At 41.1% G+C, this 21,356-nt stretch overlaps 1 protein-coding gene across 4 annotated transcripts in view; it reads right to left on the bottom strand.

Moving 5' to 3' along the window:
• Positions 1-1,388: 1,388 nt before the first annotated feature.
• Positions 1,389-21,356, bottom strand: part of LOC146653541 (SPRY domain-containing SOCS box protein 4-like) — a 64,024-nt gene continuing 44,056 nt past the window's right edge. For all 4 annotated transcript variants that reach the window (XM_085379333.1, XM_085379332.1, XM_085379334.1 and 1 more), the window contains 2 exons: positions 18,868-19,736; positions 1,389-2,650 (listed from right to left, as the gene is read on the bottom strand). In XM_085379333.1, coding sequence (XP_085235459.1) covers positions 2,523-2,650; positions 18,868-19,576 — 837 coding nt within the window. In that variant the 5' untranslated portion in view covers positions 19,577-19,736 and the 3' untranslated portion in view covers positions 1,389-2,522. The remainder of the gene's footprint in view (positions 2,651-18,867; positions 19,737-21,356) is intronic.

The raw sequence follows: 21,356 nt of genomic DNA, 5'->3' as shown, positions 1-21,356 counted from the left end.
TGTAAAAATTCTTTATTCATTTTACGCACTCTATTAAGTTAGAGTGCGTAAAATCAATGTTTTGTATAAGGTAATTGAAGCGGATGACGGATGTAATAACATAAGTTATCGCTTGCATCATTTTTGTAATATATCAGAAAATCCATCCATGCATCATCTTCTGCTTGTTCAGTTCTTGGACAATCAGACCTATTTATACAGCTGTGTTGAGTACATAAACAGTGGAAGAAATAACACTGATCCATACAGATTTGAGAAAACTTCAAAGAAATATAAAATGGTTAAAATCAGTATTACAAATTGCTAATACAAATTTCAAAGATCTTTCTTGAAGGATGACAAAAGAAGCCGTTTTTAGCAGCCGTCTGCTTTGACTGGCGATCTAACCATACAGCATGTAACAGCTGACGGATGTTTATCAGGATGGATAAGTGAAGTCTCTCACGTCGAGCCCTTCAGCTCCTCCACCCTAAAAATCTCTCTTTGACACCGTCACCAACAGGAGCTAAAAAGCAAAGATGCATGTAAAGGAAGCAAAGAGCCATATTGGTATGAGTAACACCCACAGACAGCTTTCACACGTCCACATCCCAGGAAATAAATAAATAATTGAAGGAATCATTCAGGGATCAGGGATTTTTTGTGTGTGTGGTTTAAAGCGGGTACTAATACATCCAGAAATAACTTCCTACTGTAGGTATTATGTTGATTACATGTGCTCACTAAAGTGCACAGCTTAGGTGTATAATGTTTTTAATCCATTCCCTCCAGTTGGTTTCAGCTTCTGGTTCAACTTTAAATTTAAAACAATCTGGGAGAGAAAAAACAAAAAGCCCACTTCGGTTAGCAAATGTAACGTGACAAAGCAGACCACGGTGACCAAACAGCTGCTCAGTGTTGCAGTTTAGCACATCAGTGTTCTAAGCACTGGTTTAGCTCACTGGATCAAGTGGGTGAAGCATGTGCTACAGCAGGAGCCTGGGTTTAATTTTGCCCCAAGCTTGTTTCCTCAACGTGTCACCCCCTCACCCTGTATGTCCCTTCTTTCTCATAAAAATAAAAAATACTGGCAGCCATTAGTGCTACCCCTCAGACACACATGGTTTCAATTTCAAAATCTTATGTGGTCTGGCGCTTAACTTATCGCATTTGCAAGTTTTTCAGAAAACTTACTGACCTTGAGGTCAAGATCAGTCGTATTCAAACTCATCCAAGATTTTTAGCAAATGCTCCTATTGTCACCTCGTTCTCAAGTTAAAGCATTCACAAACCTGGGTCCATCACGCCTACCCACCGGGGTGACCACAATCCCCCATCAGGCTTTTACAGCTGAGGGGGAAAAAGGCCAAAAATAAATCTTTAATGTCAGAGAACAGAGCCAGGCAGTGTTAATTCATCTCAGTTTATTCTTATTCACATTTAAAACATTTTCATGGCAGCACATTCTTCCAACCATACAGGCGAGACATCCTGTCCTGCAGAAAAACAAAATCCCATAAAATTCTTTTTTTTAAAAAGAAAAAAAAAGTCTAAGGGTACGTCAGTGATTAAAAACAAAACAAAAAACATCATAAGTCATATGGAGGATAAGCAGCATTTAAAATTTTTGGGGGGAAAAAGCATTTCCTGATAAATGTGTGTTTGTGTGTTGTAGCAGAGCGGGCCCCTGCTTCACCTTTGGATCAATCCCTATCAGTGTTAGAGGAGCTAGAGAGCCGACCAACGGCGTGTCTGCGGTCCTTTCAGTTCACTAAGCCTGACGGGGGCTTAAAAATCACATTGGAGCGAGGGGTGGAGAGATACTGAACGAAAGAGAGAGAGTACAGCTGGCAGCAGAGAGAAGGACGATTTAAAAATCTGAAACCAGAGCGGGGTTGTTTTCTAGCCTGCGTGTATTACTGCCTGCTTGTCAGAGAGTCGTCTTCTTGCTACAGACCGGGCTCACATTGTTTCTATACACAGGCTGCCTATACGTGATCCATGTGTGCCGTGTACACAGCAGCAGAAATAGAACTGCGTGTGGCTTTGCAGGGATTGTCGAGTCTCCACAGAGCCTGCTGTGTTGTTGGGAATATAAATATCAATATGTTCCCGAGGAAGCCTCCACAGAGTCTGTGCACAGCAGATGTCTGGGTAAACTGTTACCCGAAAACCACAGCATTTCTATCTGAGGACATGTGGTTAGACTCGACATAGGAAAATGGATTGACACGTTCTCTTTTAATCTCTCGCTCCCTTCATTTCATTCATCAGCTCCTATAGTCATCTGTCAGAAGATGGAAACAAGTAAAAAAAAAAAAAAAAAAAAAAAAAAAAAGCATAAAACCAGAAGATAAAAACACCCAAAATGGAAAACCCCCAAACTTGTGTAAACAAAACCCTTTGCGGTGGCATCTTAACCACCTGTTCAATGTCATCGCCTGCATCCTCAGCAGATGTCTGATGTTCAGTCCAGAGGCTGGTTACCATAAGAACAAATGGGCCTCAGTTTCTTGCTGTGTGCGTTTAATGTGTATGTGCCGTCACTGGTACTGGAGGTAGTTCTTTAGTGTCTGCGGCAAGGGGAGTGTGTCAATGTGATGGATGCGCTCTCTACCCAGAGCCAGTCGAGCTACTCGTCTGCACAGGTCCATGAGGGGGAGGGGCTCCGCTGTTAGAGATAGAAGAGAGCACAGACACGGGTTAGAGTCCAAACGGGCCAAGGAACAACTTCAAAATGCTCCAGGTATAGATGACAAATCATGTCCAGAGTCATTTTAGTCACAGTTTACATTAATTTTTAAGTTTGGGCAATATTTCCTGTGAGGCAGGAAAGCATAAAGAAGCATAAACATGTAGACACATTTCATATCAAGGACAGTAAGACACTTTGCAAAACAAAACCGTAGGTCATGGTAGTAATAAACTACAAACTTTTACACCAACTAGATTTAGGACACTTAATTGACAAAAACTGAAATAGTTGGATGCTTTCAAAGTGACTAAATGACCTTTCAGTCAGAACTAAAACACTGCTGTCAAAATTAACAGCGCCTGCAATAAGAGAAAGAAAAGCCCAGCAATCAGACGACCCAACAAGCAAGCAATTTGGAACAGCGGGAAGGAAGAACCAGGCGCAGGGAGGAGCATTTGCCACTAATGGCTGAACTTTTTTGCATTTTGAACCATGCAAAACTACTCTGGTCGAACCCAAGAACAACAAGCAGGGAGCTAGGAGTGAGCATAGGTCGTCCCTTTCAAGCCTCATTAACCATTGTAAACCAGAGGGAGCAAACCCAGTGATACATGTTAACATTTGTTTCATCGTTTTGTGTCATTATAGAGCAACTGCTGCTGCAGTTAACAGACACTCAGTGACGGGTTGTCAAGTAAACACCAGGAGCTGACATTCTGTGCAGAGTGTAAAATGCTTTGTTTGATTAGGACTTTGTTAAATTATTACTGCAAAACACAAGAACACGAGGAATTTCTTTCTTCTTTTTAATGGACTGATTGCACAAAGATAATACTTAAGGAAAAAGGTTTATGAGTGTGATCATAAGGCAGATGCGACCTTGTGACCTTGCATGAATGCAACTCTGTTGTTCTGAAGTGTAAAACATCAGTCAAACTAATGTTACAGCACTCAAAGTGTAGCAGCCTTTTTTGGGTGGGGGCAATCTCACGACTACTTTAATTACGTTGCATCTTCATACATGCGAATGGAAAGAGAAGCAGCTGTTAACAACATTTAAATATATACACTTGTCATCACTTCCAACAGAGTGTGCCCAGCAGAGCACGCCAACTTCCCTCCCACCAGTTTTAGAGGCAACTGATGTCTGTGCATGTCACACAGACAAGCCTCTTAAACTGCTACCCCTGTACGGATGTCAAGCTGCTCCACCTGGAAGCACCATCTGGTGAAGCAGAATTCCTGCTGCTTGGAGTCCACTTAAACACTGTGTGAAGGACATGAGGAGAGACGTTTACACCTGCATAAAAACCCAGTTACTTACACACACACACACACACACACACACACACACACACACACACACACACACACACACACACACCCTCACCCTCTAGTTGACGGGGGTAAATATTGAAGAAAGACACTTCCGTGAGCCAACCTGACCTGCAGGATCCACTTCAGTTACACACAATCACAACACAACAATTACTCACACACAAACACAGTTGATACTAGATTTTCTTCCCAAAGTAGATGTTTTCAGTAACCACATCCATCAGCACGAATGCTATTTCCATCTGTTCAGTCAGCTAGCTGAAACAATCTAAGGAGGGCCACAGCACACACTTACAGTCTCCATCATCTGCCATAACATTACATGGCCCATATGATCATATACAGCAGCAGTCCCCAACCCCCGGGCCTCGGACCGGTACGTGAGTCGTTTGGTAAAGGGCCGGGAGAGTTGAGGCTCAGGTGTGAAATGTACAGTTTTAAGGGTTTTTATCGGTTTTCAGTGTTATTTTGTTATCATTTACTCGGTTTTCCTTGGTCTTTTCACGTGTGTTATGAATAAAAAAAAAATTTCGGTACCGGTACTAGTTTTATTTTGTTGTATTTATCCGCGACACCTTAAAGGCCGGTCTATGAAAATATTGTCGGGCATAAACCGGTCCGTGGCGCAAAAAAGGTTGGGGATCGCTGATATACAGTATGATGTGTGAAAACGTGCCAATGATGGGATGCAGTTCTCTTTTATGTAACAAAGTTTTGGCTTTTCCTCGTGTCCCGGGCAACCGTGACAGCATGATCACAGCTGTCAAATATTAAGCTTGTTTATTTAAAAAAAAAAAAAAAAAAAAAAAAAGATAACATTGAGAACATCTGCCAGTGACAGGTTCTTAAGAATTAAGATGGGAATCTACACGAAACACTAAAAACACAGACTGGATCAACCCAGCTGTTGATTCAGCAAACACAGTAAAGTGGTGCAGTTTTATGTCTATGAAACTATGATCAATCCCAAATGTGCAAAGCTGACTGATTATGACACTTAGGGTGGGTGTAATATAATGGGGCCAGTTCCCGTACTTATGAAGTCATAATTTTTTTCAAGCCTTTTTGAGCCCTAAACTAAAAATCAAAATTTCAAACCACTCATATGTACTTCACGGTCCTGTTACTCAAAATATCCACAGTATGAAAATGAAATAAATTCTGAGAGTTGGAACTTGTTCCAGATTTGACTGCTTTTAGATGGAACAACGTCAGACTGACTGTTTCCAGAACCTGCTTACAGTCTGAAGCAATGAAAATACATTTTAAACATCCACAGAAAAGCAACAAGGGCTATGACTGACCGAGCCCTTACTCTCTACAGTTAACAGTATGCAGCATTACCACAAACTGAAACCCTCTGCCAAACTCCTATGATGTGCATACATGAGGACTATTCTGACAAGTGTTCATGGAAATCAAGCACATGGAGCTCATCAAGAGACCTCGGGCATTCCTCTGGGCATGAACTGCTGCCACTGTGGCTTCATGACCGCTGAATGGCAATCACAGCTGAAAGGCAGCAGGAGCTGGTGAGGCTGGACAAGCACACATCAATACTAATTAAAAACCGCCTTCATCATTTTATGTCTTTGTTACAATCAAAGCTGATGGGCTTTCCGTCCTCATGCTTGTCATGTTATTTGTAAATCATGGCGAACATCCCACCAAATCTCTCTGCTGTGGTTTTGCTAAGTGACGTTTTGAAAGCACAGTGAGGGGAAGTGATGAAATCCAGCAGCTGAACAGGCATAAGGAAATCGAGTAGAGATGTCTGGATTTATTTGTAGAAACATCAACAAGCCCATATCACAAAGACGAGTTGAATGAACTCCGACTTAATATAGACAATGTGCAGCGATGTGTGCAATGAGACTGTACAGCCGATAATCCTTCACAGCAGCAAGTGAAATACTTGGCAGGCCAATTGCATCCCTCCAACATCTTATTAGCCTCTCTCTGCAAAGGCAAGTCCATTCTTTAGCGCAGCAGCTTAGCAGATTAGAACTTAAGTCTTTGCAATATAAACCGATGATACAACATCATCTCCATTCAGCCTGCAGCTTGTGACGGGCTGAACTTTGCTCTCGAGAACAAGGAACGCACTCTTGGTGCACGTGGAGCCTGTGCATATGCATGTTCCCTTGACAGCAATCAATCAGCCTACTAGCAGTAGCCTTAGCATATGGATAGTTTCCATAGTAACCAGCTCCTTGCACCCCCACTATGTGATGTCACTGTACCGGTAAAGACTCGGATGCAAATGTGCTCTGTGCAGTCCACTGTCTGCATCTGACTGTAGCCTGTTAAAATTGAGCCAAATTCAGTTGTTTCAGCTCAGATGGAAATGACTGTATTAAAAAGTAGCTTAATAGCAGCAGATCCCCCAATAAAGACACAGCTGCACACCCCGATTTACAGCTACAATACCACTGCTCTAATTGGACTTCTAGGTTATAGAAGTAGGTTCTATAAAGGGTTGTTCACATTTTCACAAGTGTACTTACACTTAGTTTTAAGCTGATTTTTTTTTATTTTTTAAACAAATGGAAAATTCTGAAGGACGTCTGTCATACTGACATAATATTGGCAATGGATCTACTGCCGCATTGAATAATTCACATTACAGTACAATTAGAACATTCTCCTTGGGACTTGGGGGGAATAAAGAAACCGGTGGTTCCTCCAGTGCTTTGTGGAATTTTCTCACATTACTCCCTAGTGCAGTGGTTAACGCAATCACTTGGGAAGTGAAAGGTCACTGGTTTCAAAGGTCACAGTCCAGAAGGGCATCTGGCCAATTCTGAACATTGGCTGTGGAAAAAACTGGATTTTGACTGCATGTGGTTGCAGACCTGGTCCTGACATTGCTTTGCATTCACTGGAAAAAGCCTCAATAATATTGATCATGTTCCTGCAGCATTAATATAAAAAGGATGAATAAGGATAGGATCGTTAAATGAGGTGAAAAATGTCAGTGACTATAAGATGTCATACAGTGTCCATGTACATGAGTCTATGGTGTTCCCAAGTACACGATGTGTAAACCAGCAGCTTGGTGTTAATGACAGATTTTTTTGCATGTTACTCAAATCAACATAGATGTCATGAATCACTGTGCAGCAACAGCTTCAACCATGCATTTTGTATTTGTGGGTTCTCTTACATGCACACACTCTGATACAGTGCAATTACAATTAATGTGAGTATTTGATTATTTGGATAAACTAGTGGAGCATTGTTCTAATGGAGTTTTTTCACCTGTATTGTTAAGGTGCTGGAATATCTATGACCCCTGCAGAGCGCTTCTTCCACACTGCGCTGCAGAAGTAGTGCACAGTGCAAGGGGGAGCGAGTGCTTGGAGACCTTCGTTCAGAGAACCTTTGATGACTTCTGATCACTTGTGTTTAAAAAAAATAAATATAAAAAATACACATACAACATTACACAACACATTTATGTCTCCCCCTGTTACACAGATGAGATCACTATGGCTGAAATAACCAGACAGGTGTCTGTAACAGGGGAATGCATATAAAAAAAGATTAAAATATTCCTTTGCAACAACATTTCTTGATGTATTTGATTACACTCAAGCAACCACCCAGCTGCAGTCCAATTAGTTCATATTTTTCTGCTCTGTAGCCACACTGACTACAGTTTTTGCGTGCCTCAGCTGTAATTGCAGCAAGAAGAGTCCATCTTCTTCTTGCACATTTGAAATAGGTTTAAAATTTATTTTTAATGACTTATAATTACATTAAGAATTTCTTTATGAGCCTGTCAGTCAAATGACAGAAAGTCTAAAATCTGCTAAGATTGGGCCTCTGTGTGGGTGCGTGTGTGCATGTCCATGTACATTTGTCATAAATGAGTGTGCATCATGTCAGCATTAGGTTTATATGCTTATGAATATTGATGTGAATTATGAATGCTATAAGTGGTTCCTTAATGTCTTTTTGTACTCCTATAGAGGTCAGCATGTTTAATGTACATTTATCTCAGCCCACACCTACAACAGTTGTTTTCAGAGGTACTACATGTGCATGCATCAGCAAGGAGAGCTGAGCAAAAAGAGAAGAAGAAAAAAAACTTCGTTATTTAGAGTGCAATGATGTCATTACATGTGAAAAACCATTATTTGCAGTATTTCACTCATTACTCTCTGACAGTGCTCTCCTGAGGGATGTGGGGTTTCTACAAACTTGCTGGAAGCCAGTCACTGCCGGCACAAGCTGGTCTCCATGGTAAGGGTTGCCTGGGGTGACAAGTGGTCCTGTCAGACACTGATGATGAGCACTAACAGAAGGTAGGCACTGTCCATCAGCTGATAGACTCGACTAACACTGACAAGTGATCCGAGTTTGGATTACAAAACTGCTTCTGTTCAAATCTGCATATGTTCAGTCTCAGTCGAATCAGTCTCAGATTCGACTTCACACCACATCCAGCTGTGACTATGTTCAGACTGTTGGGATATTGGAGCTCATTTTAGAATATCACTGATGAGCAACAATACAATTTAACACAATTACATTTTTTCTTTTTTCTTTCCTTTTTTTTTTTTAAATTCTCGAGTGCTACTGTACACGCTTTAAAACTTGTGTACCCATTTCCATTTCATCAGTGTACATAGTGATGTTAAAAATATAGTGACATATTTGGACAATATTGCTTATATACAGTCTTACGCTGTGTTACATAAACCATCTGTTCAGGTTGTGTGCTTCTGTTAAGTATAGGTAGAGCTGGGCGATAGAACGATAACGATATGTATCGCGATATAACTTTTACTCGATAGAGAAATTAAGCTATCGTGATAGACTTCGCCGCTCTTGTCCTCTTTAAAAAAAAAAAAAAAAAAAAAAAAAAAAAAAAAAAAAAAGATCAGCCAATCCAAATTAAGTAGCGCAGAGCCGAACCAATCACAGCCGCAGCGTCACGTCGCGTGACTTGTTACGTACAGCACAAGTGCCAAGCCGCACGTGTGTTTGTTTGGGAAGCAGCCAGCGGGTAATGGAGGAAATGAGTGTGCCGACTAGAAAAATCAACCGAGCGTGACCGAAGAGAAAACAGATGATGGTTACAACGCCGGAGAGATTGTCGAACGGAAGAGCCATAGAAGCTCCGTAGTTTGAAGGTATTTCGGCTATTTCAAGTCTGACAAAAAACAGAGTAGGGTGCACTGTAAATTGTGCCGAAAGCAAGTCTGGAAATACAATGAACTGGTGCATGCGTCACACTGTGCGCCACGTTATTGTTTCGGTGAAATGAATTTCTACAATACTGTTAATTCTACTCTCTGCAGTGTTTAAATGCTTACATATACACACAGTTACTGTCCCTCCACACATACGACTCGGTTCTGCTTCTATGCCCCAGCTTTGTTTACTTTTTCCCACCGAGGCTTCTAGACTTCTGATTGGCCAATATTTCTGCACGGTTAGGAATCTAGCACCACCTGCTGCTTTGGCATGTTCATAGCAGCGTTTTCCTTCATTTCTGCCTTTATGTGTGGACGGGATTATTTTTTAAAACGAAAACGGAAAATCTCCGTTTTCAAAAATACCCGTGTACGTGTGGACGTAGCCTCAGTCTCTGACTGGAAGCGCTAATTCGTCATTCGGCTTTTGTCAGACTAAAGTAACTGTTAAAACTGTTTGAAAAGCTAAGCTATACAACAAGGAGAGATTGAGAATTTCCTTTTAGTTCTCAGTTTATTTGATATTGACAAAAGTTAGTCAGTTTTGTCTGTTATTCTGTAAAACAAACTAAGATTTATTTTTAGAATTAATATTTTGTTTCTAAGTGGAATTGACAAATTAGTCTGTTTCGTTTGTTCTATTTTGAAACTTAAACGCTTTAGCGGCTGCCTTTTGTGTAGTTTGCAATATTTGCCTTTATCTGAAAAAGTCTCATGTTCCTTAAGTACATCTACCCTGTTGAACTTATTATGGGAAATAAATATTTAAATAAAAACAAGCTGCTGATTATTTCACATTTTACTTGTGAGCAACGGCACATTTAAATCTTACAAATATAGTTATTTGGCTTATATCGTGATAGATATCGTTATCGCCTGAAATGAAAAAAACATATCGTGATATGAAAAAATCTCATATCGCCCAGCTCTAAGTATAGGTAACAGTTTTTATAAGGGATTTTTGGTTTCCATAGCACAATAACTAATTAAAGCTTCACCAAACAAATAACAACTAAAGAATCAAAGAGGTGAACTAAAGTGTGAGAATCTCATAACCTCACTTTCCAGAGAATGAACCACTGGACATGCCCACTGTCTTCATGCAGTTGATGAAATCATTATTCCTTACAGCAGAAATAATCAGAATCTGCTGCAGTTTTCAGTAAAGTTTAACTGTTTCGAAATATTATCCAAGACACTGATTTGCATTTTATTTCAATCTATTCTAATAAAATGTGCTTCGGGCACTTCATATATTGTTTCCAAAGAAAACACTGACGCACCGCATTATTGCCATTCAACCCAAAACTGGTTCAGCACCATGCATGTCATCTGACATGCAAACTGACTGTTAGAGTAGGTTTAGCAAAGAATCTTTATCATCCTTTGGAGGCATTTAAGTCAGCTTAAAAGTGGAGCTCTTTGCCAATTCTTTATCTTTCCTCCTGCTTCCAGTCTGCCGTGTGAGTGGAATAGCCAGAGACTCAACTGACAGATTTACGGCACACTAAAGGGGAGATGGAGTATGAAAACATGTGGATAAGGACGACTGAGGACCTGATGCACTAGGTGGACAGAAGAGGCCTGCAGGCTGGCAGGCACCCACACCCACCTAACACTTAAACAAGAACAAAGCGTAGGAAGGGGAGGTGAGCTCAGAGTTGGCAGCACGTCAGTTTGTCTGGCCTCACTCAGGTGTGACGGCTTGTGGGTAACTGTTGATGGTTCCCTTTACTTTCACATGTGCAGCCCACTAATTTTAAGTGCATAGACATCAGCTCACCATAATAGACGACCTAGTTATGTCTTACTTAGAAATTGGGGCTTAGGTAGGTCCATCTTTCTGGCACGTGTTCCAATTTAGTGATCCTTGAATTCCACCCACTTTTCCCTGCCTTCCTTCAATATGACAAATGTACTGAGGTAACAGGCTCCTAGCCATGCTTATCCAATACATTAGCATAAAACTGGTGCGGTTGTCAGACCTACTTTTAAAATGATGGGTGCATGTGTCTATATAAATAGCCCTTAAGGTGCTTAAGCAGCTCTGTTCCCAAAATGAGGGGAAAAGGGAGCCAGAGAGATGTCTTGGAATGGACAGAACAAGATGACCTGTGTGGGCGATGAAGGAAACTGTGGTTTTTAAAAAAACCCCAAAGGGATTTCTCTCTATACGCAATTGGCAATGCAGCTATCTAAATTGAATGGTCCACTCAGAATGCTAAACGAATCAGATATCATTAGTGGAAGAATTTTGTATTGGCTTCTCGCTTCCTTTTACATTGCATCGGCAAACAAACAAGTTCCACGCAATCAACTGCCATGAATTTAGTCTCTGCTCAAGAAATGGAGGCTAACAACAGAATTACTACACAGACCACTAAAATAAGTGATAGCTAACAGCACATGCAACATTATAGGCAAACAAACAACCAATCTTAAATGGGCTTAAATGTGTTTAGCTCCAGTGGTCATTCCATACCAGTTCTGCCTGGGAAGCTTTCTAATACGTCTTAGGAAGGCCCTTAGTGTGACAGCTCCTTAGTAGTGAAGCTAAATATTACCAAGATGGGATCTGCCATGTTAATATTATGACATCTCTGGTGTACGGTGAAAGGCAGCTATAATGAGTCATCCATCTTTACATGCAGTCTTGCAAGAGAGACCCAACTGTTTACCCACTACCTCAGTCAAATCTCTAATTGCTGTCAATCATAACCAAATGCATGTAGCAGCAGTTTGAAAGCTCTGTGGTACATAATATAGGATAGAACACCAGTTGAAAAAGGGTGTCATTGAGACCACTGTTTCATTGTTCTACTCAAAGTGCACCCACAAGAGCAGCACTCAGCCAGTCATCAGTGCTGATCACAAGTCCTAAACTGATGTCCTCTTTACTTCAAAGGGTACTTCATTTAAATGCTTAATTTACACCAAAATGGGCAGATAGAATTACCAGGATCACTTTAGCCAGAAAACATGTCTGACTGTTACATCTATTCGATACTAGAAGTGGGACATTTTGATCAACAACACCACATTCTGACTTAATAGCAAGCATAACAACACTTACTTTGGATTTAAAAAAAAAAGACAAAAAAAAAAAAAAAAAAGCAACAACCCACACTTGGTAAGTGCTTGCAAGTCAGTGAATGAGCTCAACCTTAATCTTAGACCTTGCATAAATTAAGTTACAGCTTGCATCTGTGCTGTGAACACTGCTAACAGTGCTGAACGCCAGACAGCAAGGAATCAAATCAAATCAAATCACTTTTTATTGTCACATCACATGTGCAGGCACACTGGCACAGCACATGCGAGTGAAATTCTTGTGTGCGAGCCCCACAAGCAACAGAGATGTGCAAACACAACAACACAAACGAGCAAAATACAAGAATGGCCAACCTGAAACTAATAAATATATGTACAATATATAATAGTGTATGCATTTCTGGATGTGTATACTAAATATTTTCCTGTGTGTGTGTGTGTGTGTGTGTGTGTGTGTGTGTGTGTACACATTTTTACAAATTAAATAGTAAAAAAATAAAATAAAATAATAATAATAATAATAATAAAATATATAAAATATACAGAGTTGAATATGTGCAAAACAAGTGGCATTTATATACAGTGTGGAGTGCAGGAAGAAGAAACTATGGCTTTTACATGGGGCAATCCTTGACCAACAAACTAGTGAGCAAAGTGACTGATCAACAATTAACCACCCACCTTTGCACACAAAAGAAAAAGTCAGCTAACCCGTTTCCACAGCAACCGACCACTAGAGCAGGGCGATAGGACCAAAAATATTTATCACGATATACATTTGAAAATTTGCGATAACGATATAACTGACGATATAATTGACACTAGACAAAATACTTTACAACTCCACAACTTTATTCGTGAACAAAAAAAAAAAAAAAAAAAAAAAAAAACCATCAATGTACTTTCACTTAAACAAGCAGCTTTTTTTATGTGCATTAAAGTTATATAAAAATTTAACAGTGCAAACGCAAATTCCTTGCTGACAGTTTAACCAAAAGGCAGTTGGAAATTGGCCGACATATCCTCAGCATAACCATGTATAATATCTACAAAACGTAAGAGGTTATACACACACACACACACTACGGTAATATTATGTTGAAGCACAGTACGTATCACTCCGCGAGGCTCCTGCCTACGTTAGCCTAATGCTCCTCAAGCGGTGCGGCTACGTAGCTTAGCAAAGTCGTACTAAAACATTTGACCGATGTTCGAGCGCCGTGTACCACATAAAATCGTTTCGAGGTCAGTAAACACAACCAGAATTCATACATAAGGCACACGGGATTATAAGGGGCACTGCCGACTTTCAGAAAAATCAAAGGATTGATTTTAAGTGTTCCGTATTTTGCAAAAAACATGGTAATAACGACGGCCCGCTAGCATGCTCTACCAAAAATAGTGCTTTGTTGTGTATCTGACAGACGAAAGCTAAACCAGTTCCACACCACTGAAGTTGCAGCATTTTTACAAACCAATTCTGGTTCATCTGTTTCATTCACCGATCTGCTTTCACCCTTGCCATTCTCTGTCGCCGCCATGCTTTTTCCCGCCATGTGCGTATGAAAACAAAGGCACTGCGCATGCGCGTTTTACCCATATTCTATCGCAATATTTCATTTTCTTATCGTTGCCCAACATTATACTGGTATTACCGTGAATGGTACGATATGGCCCAGCCCTACCTACCACCACAACAAATGGGTGTGTAAATACTGGAATTAAGGGGGGGGGTATCAGTGTTGAAAGGAAGGGGGAGAAAGACGATGAAACAGGAGGGAGGTAATGAAACACAATGAGAATTGGAGGCAAACACAGTTGATTTACAACCAGGGGTGGACATGCATGTCAGCAGGATGTCTGAACCCCTTCTTATGTGGTGTAAATTGCTGCCATTACACCAACTGTGGTATCATGAGGCCTGGTGTGGTTGATAGAAAGATCAGGCCAAAATCCAGTGACACCATGATAGCCAGTTACAGGTATAAAAGTGATTTAAAAAAGTAAAAATAATAAATAATCAAAATAATAATAATAATAAATAAACAAATAAATCCCGTCTCAGTAGGTGTGGCTTTCAACTGTATCTGGGACTCAAGACCAAAGTTTGGCGTTGAGTCTGTGAGGATGAGAAAACTGCTTTAATGTGGGGTATTAAGGGACAATACAGACAGGAGAAGGGTAAAAGGATACTCATCTCTTTTCGCTTCCTGGGGAGTGAGATGAAGAACAAAGGAGTCCAAGTGGGGGTAGAACGAGGGGAAGAAAGGAATGAAAGAACTACATGACACATGAAAAACCAAGAACCGAGAAAGCGAACAATCAGTGAATCCTCTGTGAGACCCAGGAATAAGGGAGCACTGACATCTCCGAGCATACATATTGACGCTTCTATTCTTCTCTACATCAGAGAGATGTGCTTTGTGTCTAATATCATACACTGATCTCCCATGTGCAATCTGCCACAACACAGGCTCGTCTGAACATTTGAGACTTCCAAACTCAGACAAAAACACGATATACCAGGCAGACAAATGGGAGTACGATTGTGTCGATTCATGGATCATTAATCTATAATTTAAAATGTTAAGCAAAATGAAAATGAAAACAAACGGTTTATTTTTGCAAAGACTAATGAAGCTCGTCAATAGAAAACAAACTATAAATGTTCTGAGAGTTAAACTAATGAGAATCACTAACAATTTACTTGCTAAAAGCACATCCATTCCTGACAGACCAGTGCAGACTGCTGTATAGTCACTTCCATGCTATACTGGCACACCTTTTAGCTACATCTTATATGCGATTAGGTCTATGTTGCCGCAAAGAATTTACCCGAGTAGGTATTTTTGGAAACTCATCTTAGCATTTCATGTTTTTAACTTTTACATCCATCGCAAAGATCACCATCATCACTGCTGAATGAGGAGTACCACCTGCAGGACGGCAGCTCCTGATACCAGTCCTTTATCTTTTCTAGTCACAAACGATGCTGTCATGATGCCAGAACTTCAAATAGTATCACGCACAAAAATAGGCAACAATCATGAAAGACAGCAATGAATGAATATCTAATCCCACAGTAATTTTTACTGTTGATTAGAATAGTTTGTTTTTTTGGACAGCCCTAGTCACAGAGTACCCGACAATCAAACGACCTCCAAAAGGCCTGAGCCTTGTGGTGTGGCTTTCACACTTTTCACCCCCCCCCCCACCCACCCAAAAAAAATAAAATAAAATAAAAGACAAAACAAAACACATTGAGCTCTTATATGTGGGAAACTGTACACCATACAACCACATACCCACATCCTCTTATTAGACCTAACTGAGGGGCCAAGTGGACAATTGAGACAGCCGAGCTTATATCCTCAGGACATTCCACTGATCATCGCTGTGACCGAACTCTGAAATCACATTACATTAAAAGAATGATACCACTGGCTGACAGTCGGCTGCTTAAATGTGTCGCCATATATTGACAATAAAAACAATTGACCAAATGTTCTGTAGGACAGAGAGAAGAAATACCTCGACCTTTTAAAGTTCGGGGCTGTGTTGTACTCACTTTTTGAAAACAGCAGTAAATGTTAACACTTCAAAGCAAGATTTCCTTTGGTCTGGGCCGGACATTACAGCAGCTTCACGTTCAGCCGTGGATCCATACATTCAGAACACTCAATGAAATCCCTCTTTTTGATAGCATACAACTTTAAAGTGGATTCTCCGTTTCAACCATGTTACTAGCTGTCCTGATATAAAAAGGACTAGCATACAGTGATTTGTGAACTGAAACTAGTCAAAGAAAAGTGCCATGCCTAATCCTTACACAGACCACATTAGTATTTTAACATATTTTTCACACTAGCCAAATCCCACCTTCACACGAAGATGGGAAAATGTTATCATATATACGCAACAAGTGTGATCGTCATGATGTAACGACAGATGTACTGTGGCATGTTTTGTTCACAGAGCCAACTTTAACCTTAAGTTTCTCACCATTCAAGGCTAGACGCTTAACTCAGAAGCACACTGGGAAATCCTCCAGAACTCCCCCTCAACTGTCTGCTGTCCACACATGGCTCACAGCCATGGACACGGCGTCCGTGCCACACTGTTGGCAACGCCCCCAGCCTGTTTTGGGCCTGCGCGCAACATGCAGGCAAGAGCTGGAGGGTTGACTGAGGGCAGGGCTGTTACGCAATCTGAGCCGACTCCAGTCTCTGGGTTAGGGAATGATGACATTTAACAGAAAACACACAAAGCCAGCGCACGCACGCACGCACATTCATTATGTTTAAGTTTGGGACAGCAGTGAAATGGACAGAGCTGGATGTTTGCCTTCTGCGTGTCTGAAAGTTGAAGTCTGTATGAAAGTGCCACAAATGAAGTATGAATAGCACGCTTTAGTACAGAGACATCTTTCAGCTGCTTCCTAGTGGTTAACAAAGCAGCAGTCCCTCCTATTGTGGGCTTTTTGTAGATGGAAATTCATTGAGCATTTCTAACTGCCTCAAACCATATATCCTGAGAGCCAACACATGTTATAAGCACTTGGAAATCATCCACACTATTACCAATGGGTAATCCTCCACATCACTCGTGTATTAAATATTAGATAAACATGCCTTTGCTAGAATTGCTCCCTCCTCTCCCAGTTTCGCTGGACTCCAAGATGTTACAGCACAAATCACACCCTGGGTCACTGAAGCCCTAATGAGCTGCTCTAAATAGAAGTCTTTCCTGATTTGCAGCCATAAACATTACATATCCACAGTGTGGAAAATTTGCCCAACACATCCAACTCTCCGCATTTCTGCAGCGATGCAAATGCAATCAGCAAAACTGGCTCTAGTCGACTCGGTAGAGAGCTACGAGTTATGTGCTTTTCACACCGTGAAAGTTATTACACTTATATATATATGAAACTCAAATCTGTGTGTGCATGCTGACTACAAATTAAGTTCAAGTAGGTATCAACACAGCAGTCCACAGACAACCTAAAAAGCTGCATGAGCTCTAGTAAGAGAAGCCCATGCAAAACTTAAGAATTAAGCAGAAAAGTCAAGACATTCAATTTGTGCCAGTCTCACTTTGGAAAGTGCTCCCCTAAATGCATGCTATGTAACATGTTTTGATAAATTATACAGTATTAAAGCTCAACACTGTCAGAAAACAAACAGCAGAAGGTAAAAGCAGATGCTGGAGATTACTGAAGACCATAAAGGGAATGGAAAGAAATTATATCTTCCCTTCCTATGTCATTTCTGTTGCAACACTTTCTTCATCTCTCCATGTGTTCCCCTCACCCACCAATCAGTCACAGCAAGCAGTTGCTCCTCCCTAAGCCTAGTTCTGCTAGAGCTGTCTTACTTTTAAAAGGGAGTTTTTTTCTTCCCAGTCACTTAGTGCTTGCTCTGAGGGAATTTGCATTTAGACGACTCATTGTGAACTTGTTCTACATCCCAAACAAAAAAACAAACAAAAAAAACAAAACAAAAAAACAAAACAAAACTGATCTGAACAGTAGAGCATGTGACCAAAAATATTTATCACGATATACATTCGAAAATTTGTGATAACGCTATAACTGATGATATAATTGACACTAGACAAAATACTTTACAACTCCACAACTTTATTAGTGCAAAAAAAACCCCCCCCCAAAAAAAAACATCAATGTATTTTCACTTAAACAAGCAGCTGTTTTTTTATGTGCATTAAAGTTATATAAAAATTTAACAGTGCAAATGCAAATTCCTCGCTGACAGTTTAACCAAAAAGCATTTCCAGTGGAAATTGGCCGACATATCCTCAGCATAACCATGTATAATATCCACAAAACTTAAGAGGTTATATACACACACACACACACACACACACACACACACACACACACACACACACACACACAATACGATAATATTATGTTGAAGCACAGTATGTATCACTCCGTGAGGCTCCTGACTACGGTAGCCGTAATGCTCCAACAATCCATCAAGCGGTGCGGCTTCGTAGCTTAGCAAAGTCGTACTAAAACATTTGACAGATTTTCCAGCGCCGTGTACGACATAAAATCGTTTTGAGGTCAGTAAACACAACCAGAATTCATACATAAGGCACACGGGATTATAAGGGGCACTGTCGACTTTCAGAAAAATCAAAGGATTGATTTTAAGTGTTCCGCATTTTCCAAAAAACAAGGTAATAACGACGGCCCGCTAGCATGCTCTACCAAAAATAGTGCTTTGTTGTGTATCTGACGGACGAAAGCTAAACCAGTTCCACATCACTGAAGTTGCAGCATTTTTACAAACCAATTCTGGTTCATCGGTTTCATTCAACGATCCGCTTTCGCCTTTTTCATTCTCTGTCGCTGCCATGTTTTTTCCGCCATGTGCATATGAAAACAAAGGCACTGTGCATGTGCGTTTTACCCATATTCTATGGCATTTTCTTATCGTTGCCCAACATTATACCGGTATTACCGTGAACGGTATGATATGGCCCAGCCCTACTGAACAGAACCTTTTGTGCCAGCTTGTCAGAAAAATAATTTCAAAGATTAAAGTGCAGAAAACACAGTGTTGTACTTACGATCTAGTCCGTTAACGTAACGAATCGACACTTCACAGTGCCCCCACACAGCGCTGACGATAGGATAGAGTCTCTTGCCCTTCAGCCCCCTGAAAGCCACTCCTAAGTACTGTCCATCTACCATGAAGCTCAGCGTGCCTTCATCCATGTCTAGTATCACTGTCAGACAGTCCGGAAGCACAAACGATTCATCTGGCTCCAGGAAAGAGGGATATGTGGGTGCTGATGTGGAAACAGGCCGGTTCTTCCCATCATGGTAGAGTCTGTTCCGACCCAAGTCCCAGCCCCAGGACTCCGAGTCTGAGCCCACCAAGGCTGTGTAGCCCACCGAGTGTAGAGGCGCTTCAGCAGAGGCCACTCCCACAACAGCGTGGGTGCCTCTCTGTCTGGCTGGCCAGTGAATCCTCCATACATGGAGGCCCCTTGTATATCCCACCTTACCTCGGATACAGTCTGTGCTTTGTGCTACAGGGTGTCTGTGGAACGTCAGCTTGTCATCCTCCTTAACAAAGACATTGAGTGATCGGTCGTCAGGGTTCCAGGCGTGCTGAAGCTGAGTCTCTGGGCTTGCAGGGGGCATGTCCAGCAGCAAGTCCAGCCTAGGTGGCCGACAGAAATCTGGGCCCCGCAGTTCACGTCGAACAGGCCTGTATGATGGCTCTCCACGTACGTCGACTGACTTAATGGTTCCAGAGATCTTTTGGCCCATGGTTGGGAAGGTGCAAGGAAGGAAGGGTCAGAGGGGAGGGAAATGGATGGACCAAGGGTGATAATGAGGGGCCGGTAAGTCCTGACGTTACCTCATGGGCGCAATGGTAATGCAGAGTCTGGTTGGAAAGTACCGTCTTCAACCAGGGGAAACAACACTCCTGAAATGTAAGAAAACACAAAATTAATTTAAAAGAGTTACCCATGACACATTCATTTTCAGCTCCTTATTTTTATTCTTGGACTATTTTGTATAAAGCTACTTTAACAGTGTACATCTGATTGGTGCAGCCAGTTAGTTCATCCACTGTCAGGTACTTCATTCAGCTGCCTTTAAAGAGAGTTCCTCATCCCAGTCAGAAACCAGCTGCACTGCTATGGACTGTAGCTGCCAGTGCTTGTTCTCTTATGCAGATTCTGTGCATGTACGAGAGCCAAACCAGAACTTCAACCATGTATAAAAAAATTAATTAATTAAAAAAAAAAAAAAAAAAAAAAAAAAAAAAAGGTCATGTGCTGGTCATCAAGGCTGCAAGGCAAAGTGCTGCTAACATTACTGGCAAAGTGCTGCACCGAAAACATCCTAGTGATTGCTTTGTTTGCTAGCAGACTGCCAGGGTTGGCTATAGTATATTATGTTGACCTGCAAACAGTCACTGTCTATAGTATATTATGTTGACCTGCAAACAGTCACTGTCTATAGTATATTATGTTGACCTGCAAACAGTCACTGTCTATAGTATATTATGTTGACCTGCAAACAGTCACTGTCTATTAGTTGGGCAGAGGTAAAACATTAAAAAGTGCAAACAGTAAAATTGGTAAGGTTCACCCTAAAGGTAAGCTGCAGCTCTGATACACAGCTTTTACTTTGACGGTTGCATCTATTTCCAATTTTTGTCACTTCAGTTTCACTACAACTCAACAGTGCTAGTAGACTGTTAGTAGTCGGTCACTTACATTTAAACTACAACCACAATACACTGGCAACCAAAGCATACATGCACAAGGAGGCTGCTGGAGGTATACACATTTTTCCCCAAGTGACAGGTGGTTAACCAGGGGTCACTGAGTGGTGTCTTGGCCTGCATGACCGAGGCCTTATTTTCTGCCATCACCCTTCTGCCACACACAACTGATTTTTTTCCCCCCTCATGACTAGTGGTTGGCAGATGGCCACCATCCTCTCTGTAAACCTGGGGCCTTATTCTCTGGATCTTAAGTTGTCACACATCCATAGTGGGATACAAGTTAGCGTCATAGCGGCCCATGTCTGCAAAACCTCAATATCAAAAGTTACTTTGGTAATGAAAGTGATTTGACATTTGAGTGACATTTAAGTTACACCATGTGGAACTGTTTATTTGCCACTTGATACCTTGGCAGTCATTTGTACACCATGTACCGAGTTTGCAGCAGTCTAAACATGTGACTTGTCTGCCTTTACACTATTATCCAAAAAGCTGAGAAGACGACATCTGGTTCATGGACTGACCCATCTACTACATATTTGGGGAGGGAAAAAAATAACTTTAGAAAGTAAAACACATGACACACTCAAAAGCACCTACAACATTTTTGATCAAACAATCTGTGAAGAATCATTTAAGAACTCAGCTTTAACAGAGAAGGAGAGCCGAATTGCTTAAATTTGCTGCTGACTTCCTGTGAAATCACGCAGGATGCATTCGCTTTTAGCCAATTCCTCCTTCACAAAGCACACAATTGTGACGCAATTCATATTTTATAAGCCTGTAAGAGAACGTAGCATGCTGAGCTTT

This window comes from Rhamphochromis longiceps, linkage group LG14 (assembly GCF_057381845.1).
Source record: "Rhamphochromis longiceps isolate RC_006_pf linkage group LG14, R_longiceps_female_GT1.1, whole genome shotgun sequence".
Taxonomy (NCBI): Eukaryota; Metazoa; Chordata; class Actinopteri; order Cichliformes; family Cichlidae; genus Rhamphochromis; species Rhamphochromis longiceps.
This window is presented reverse-complemented; position numbering and strand designations above follow the sequence as displayed.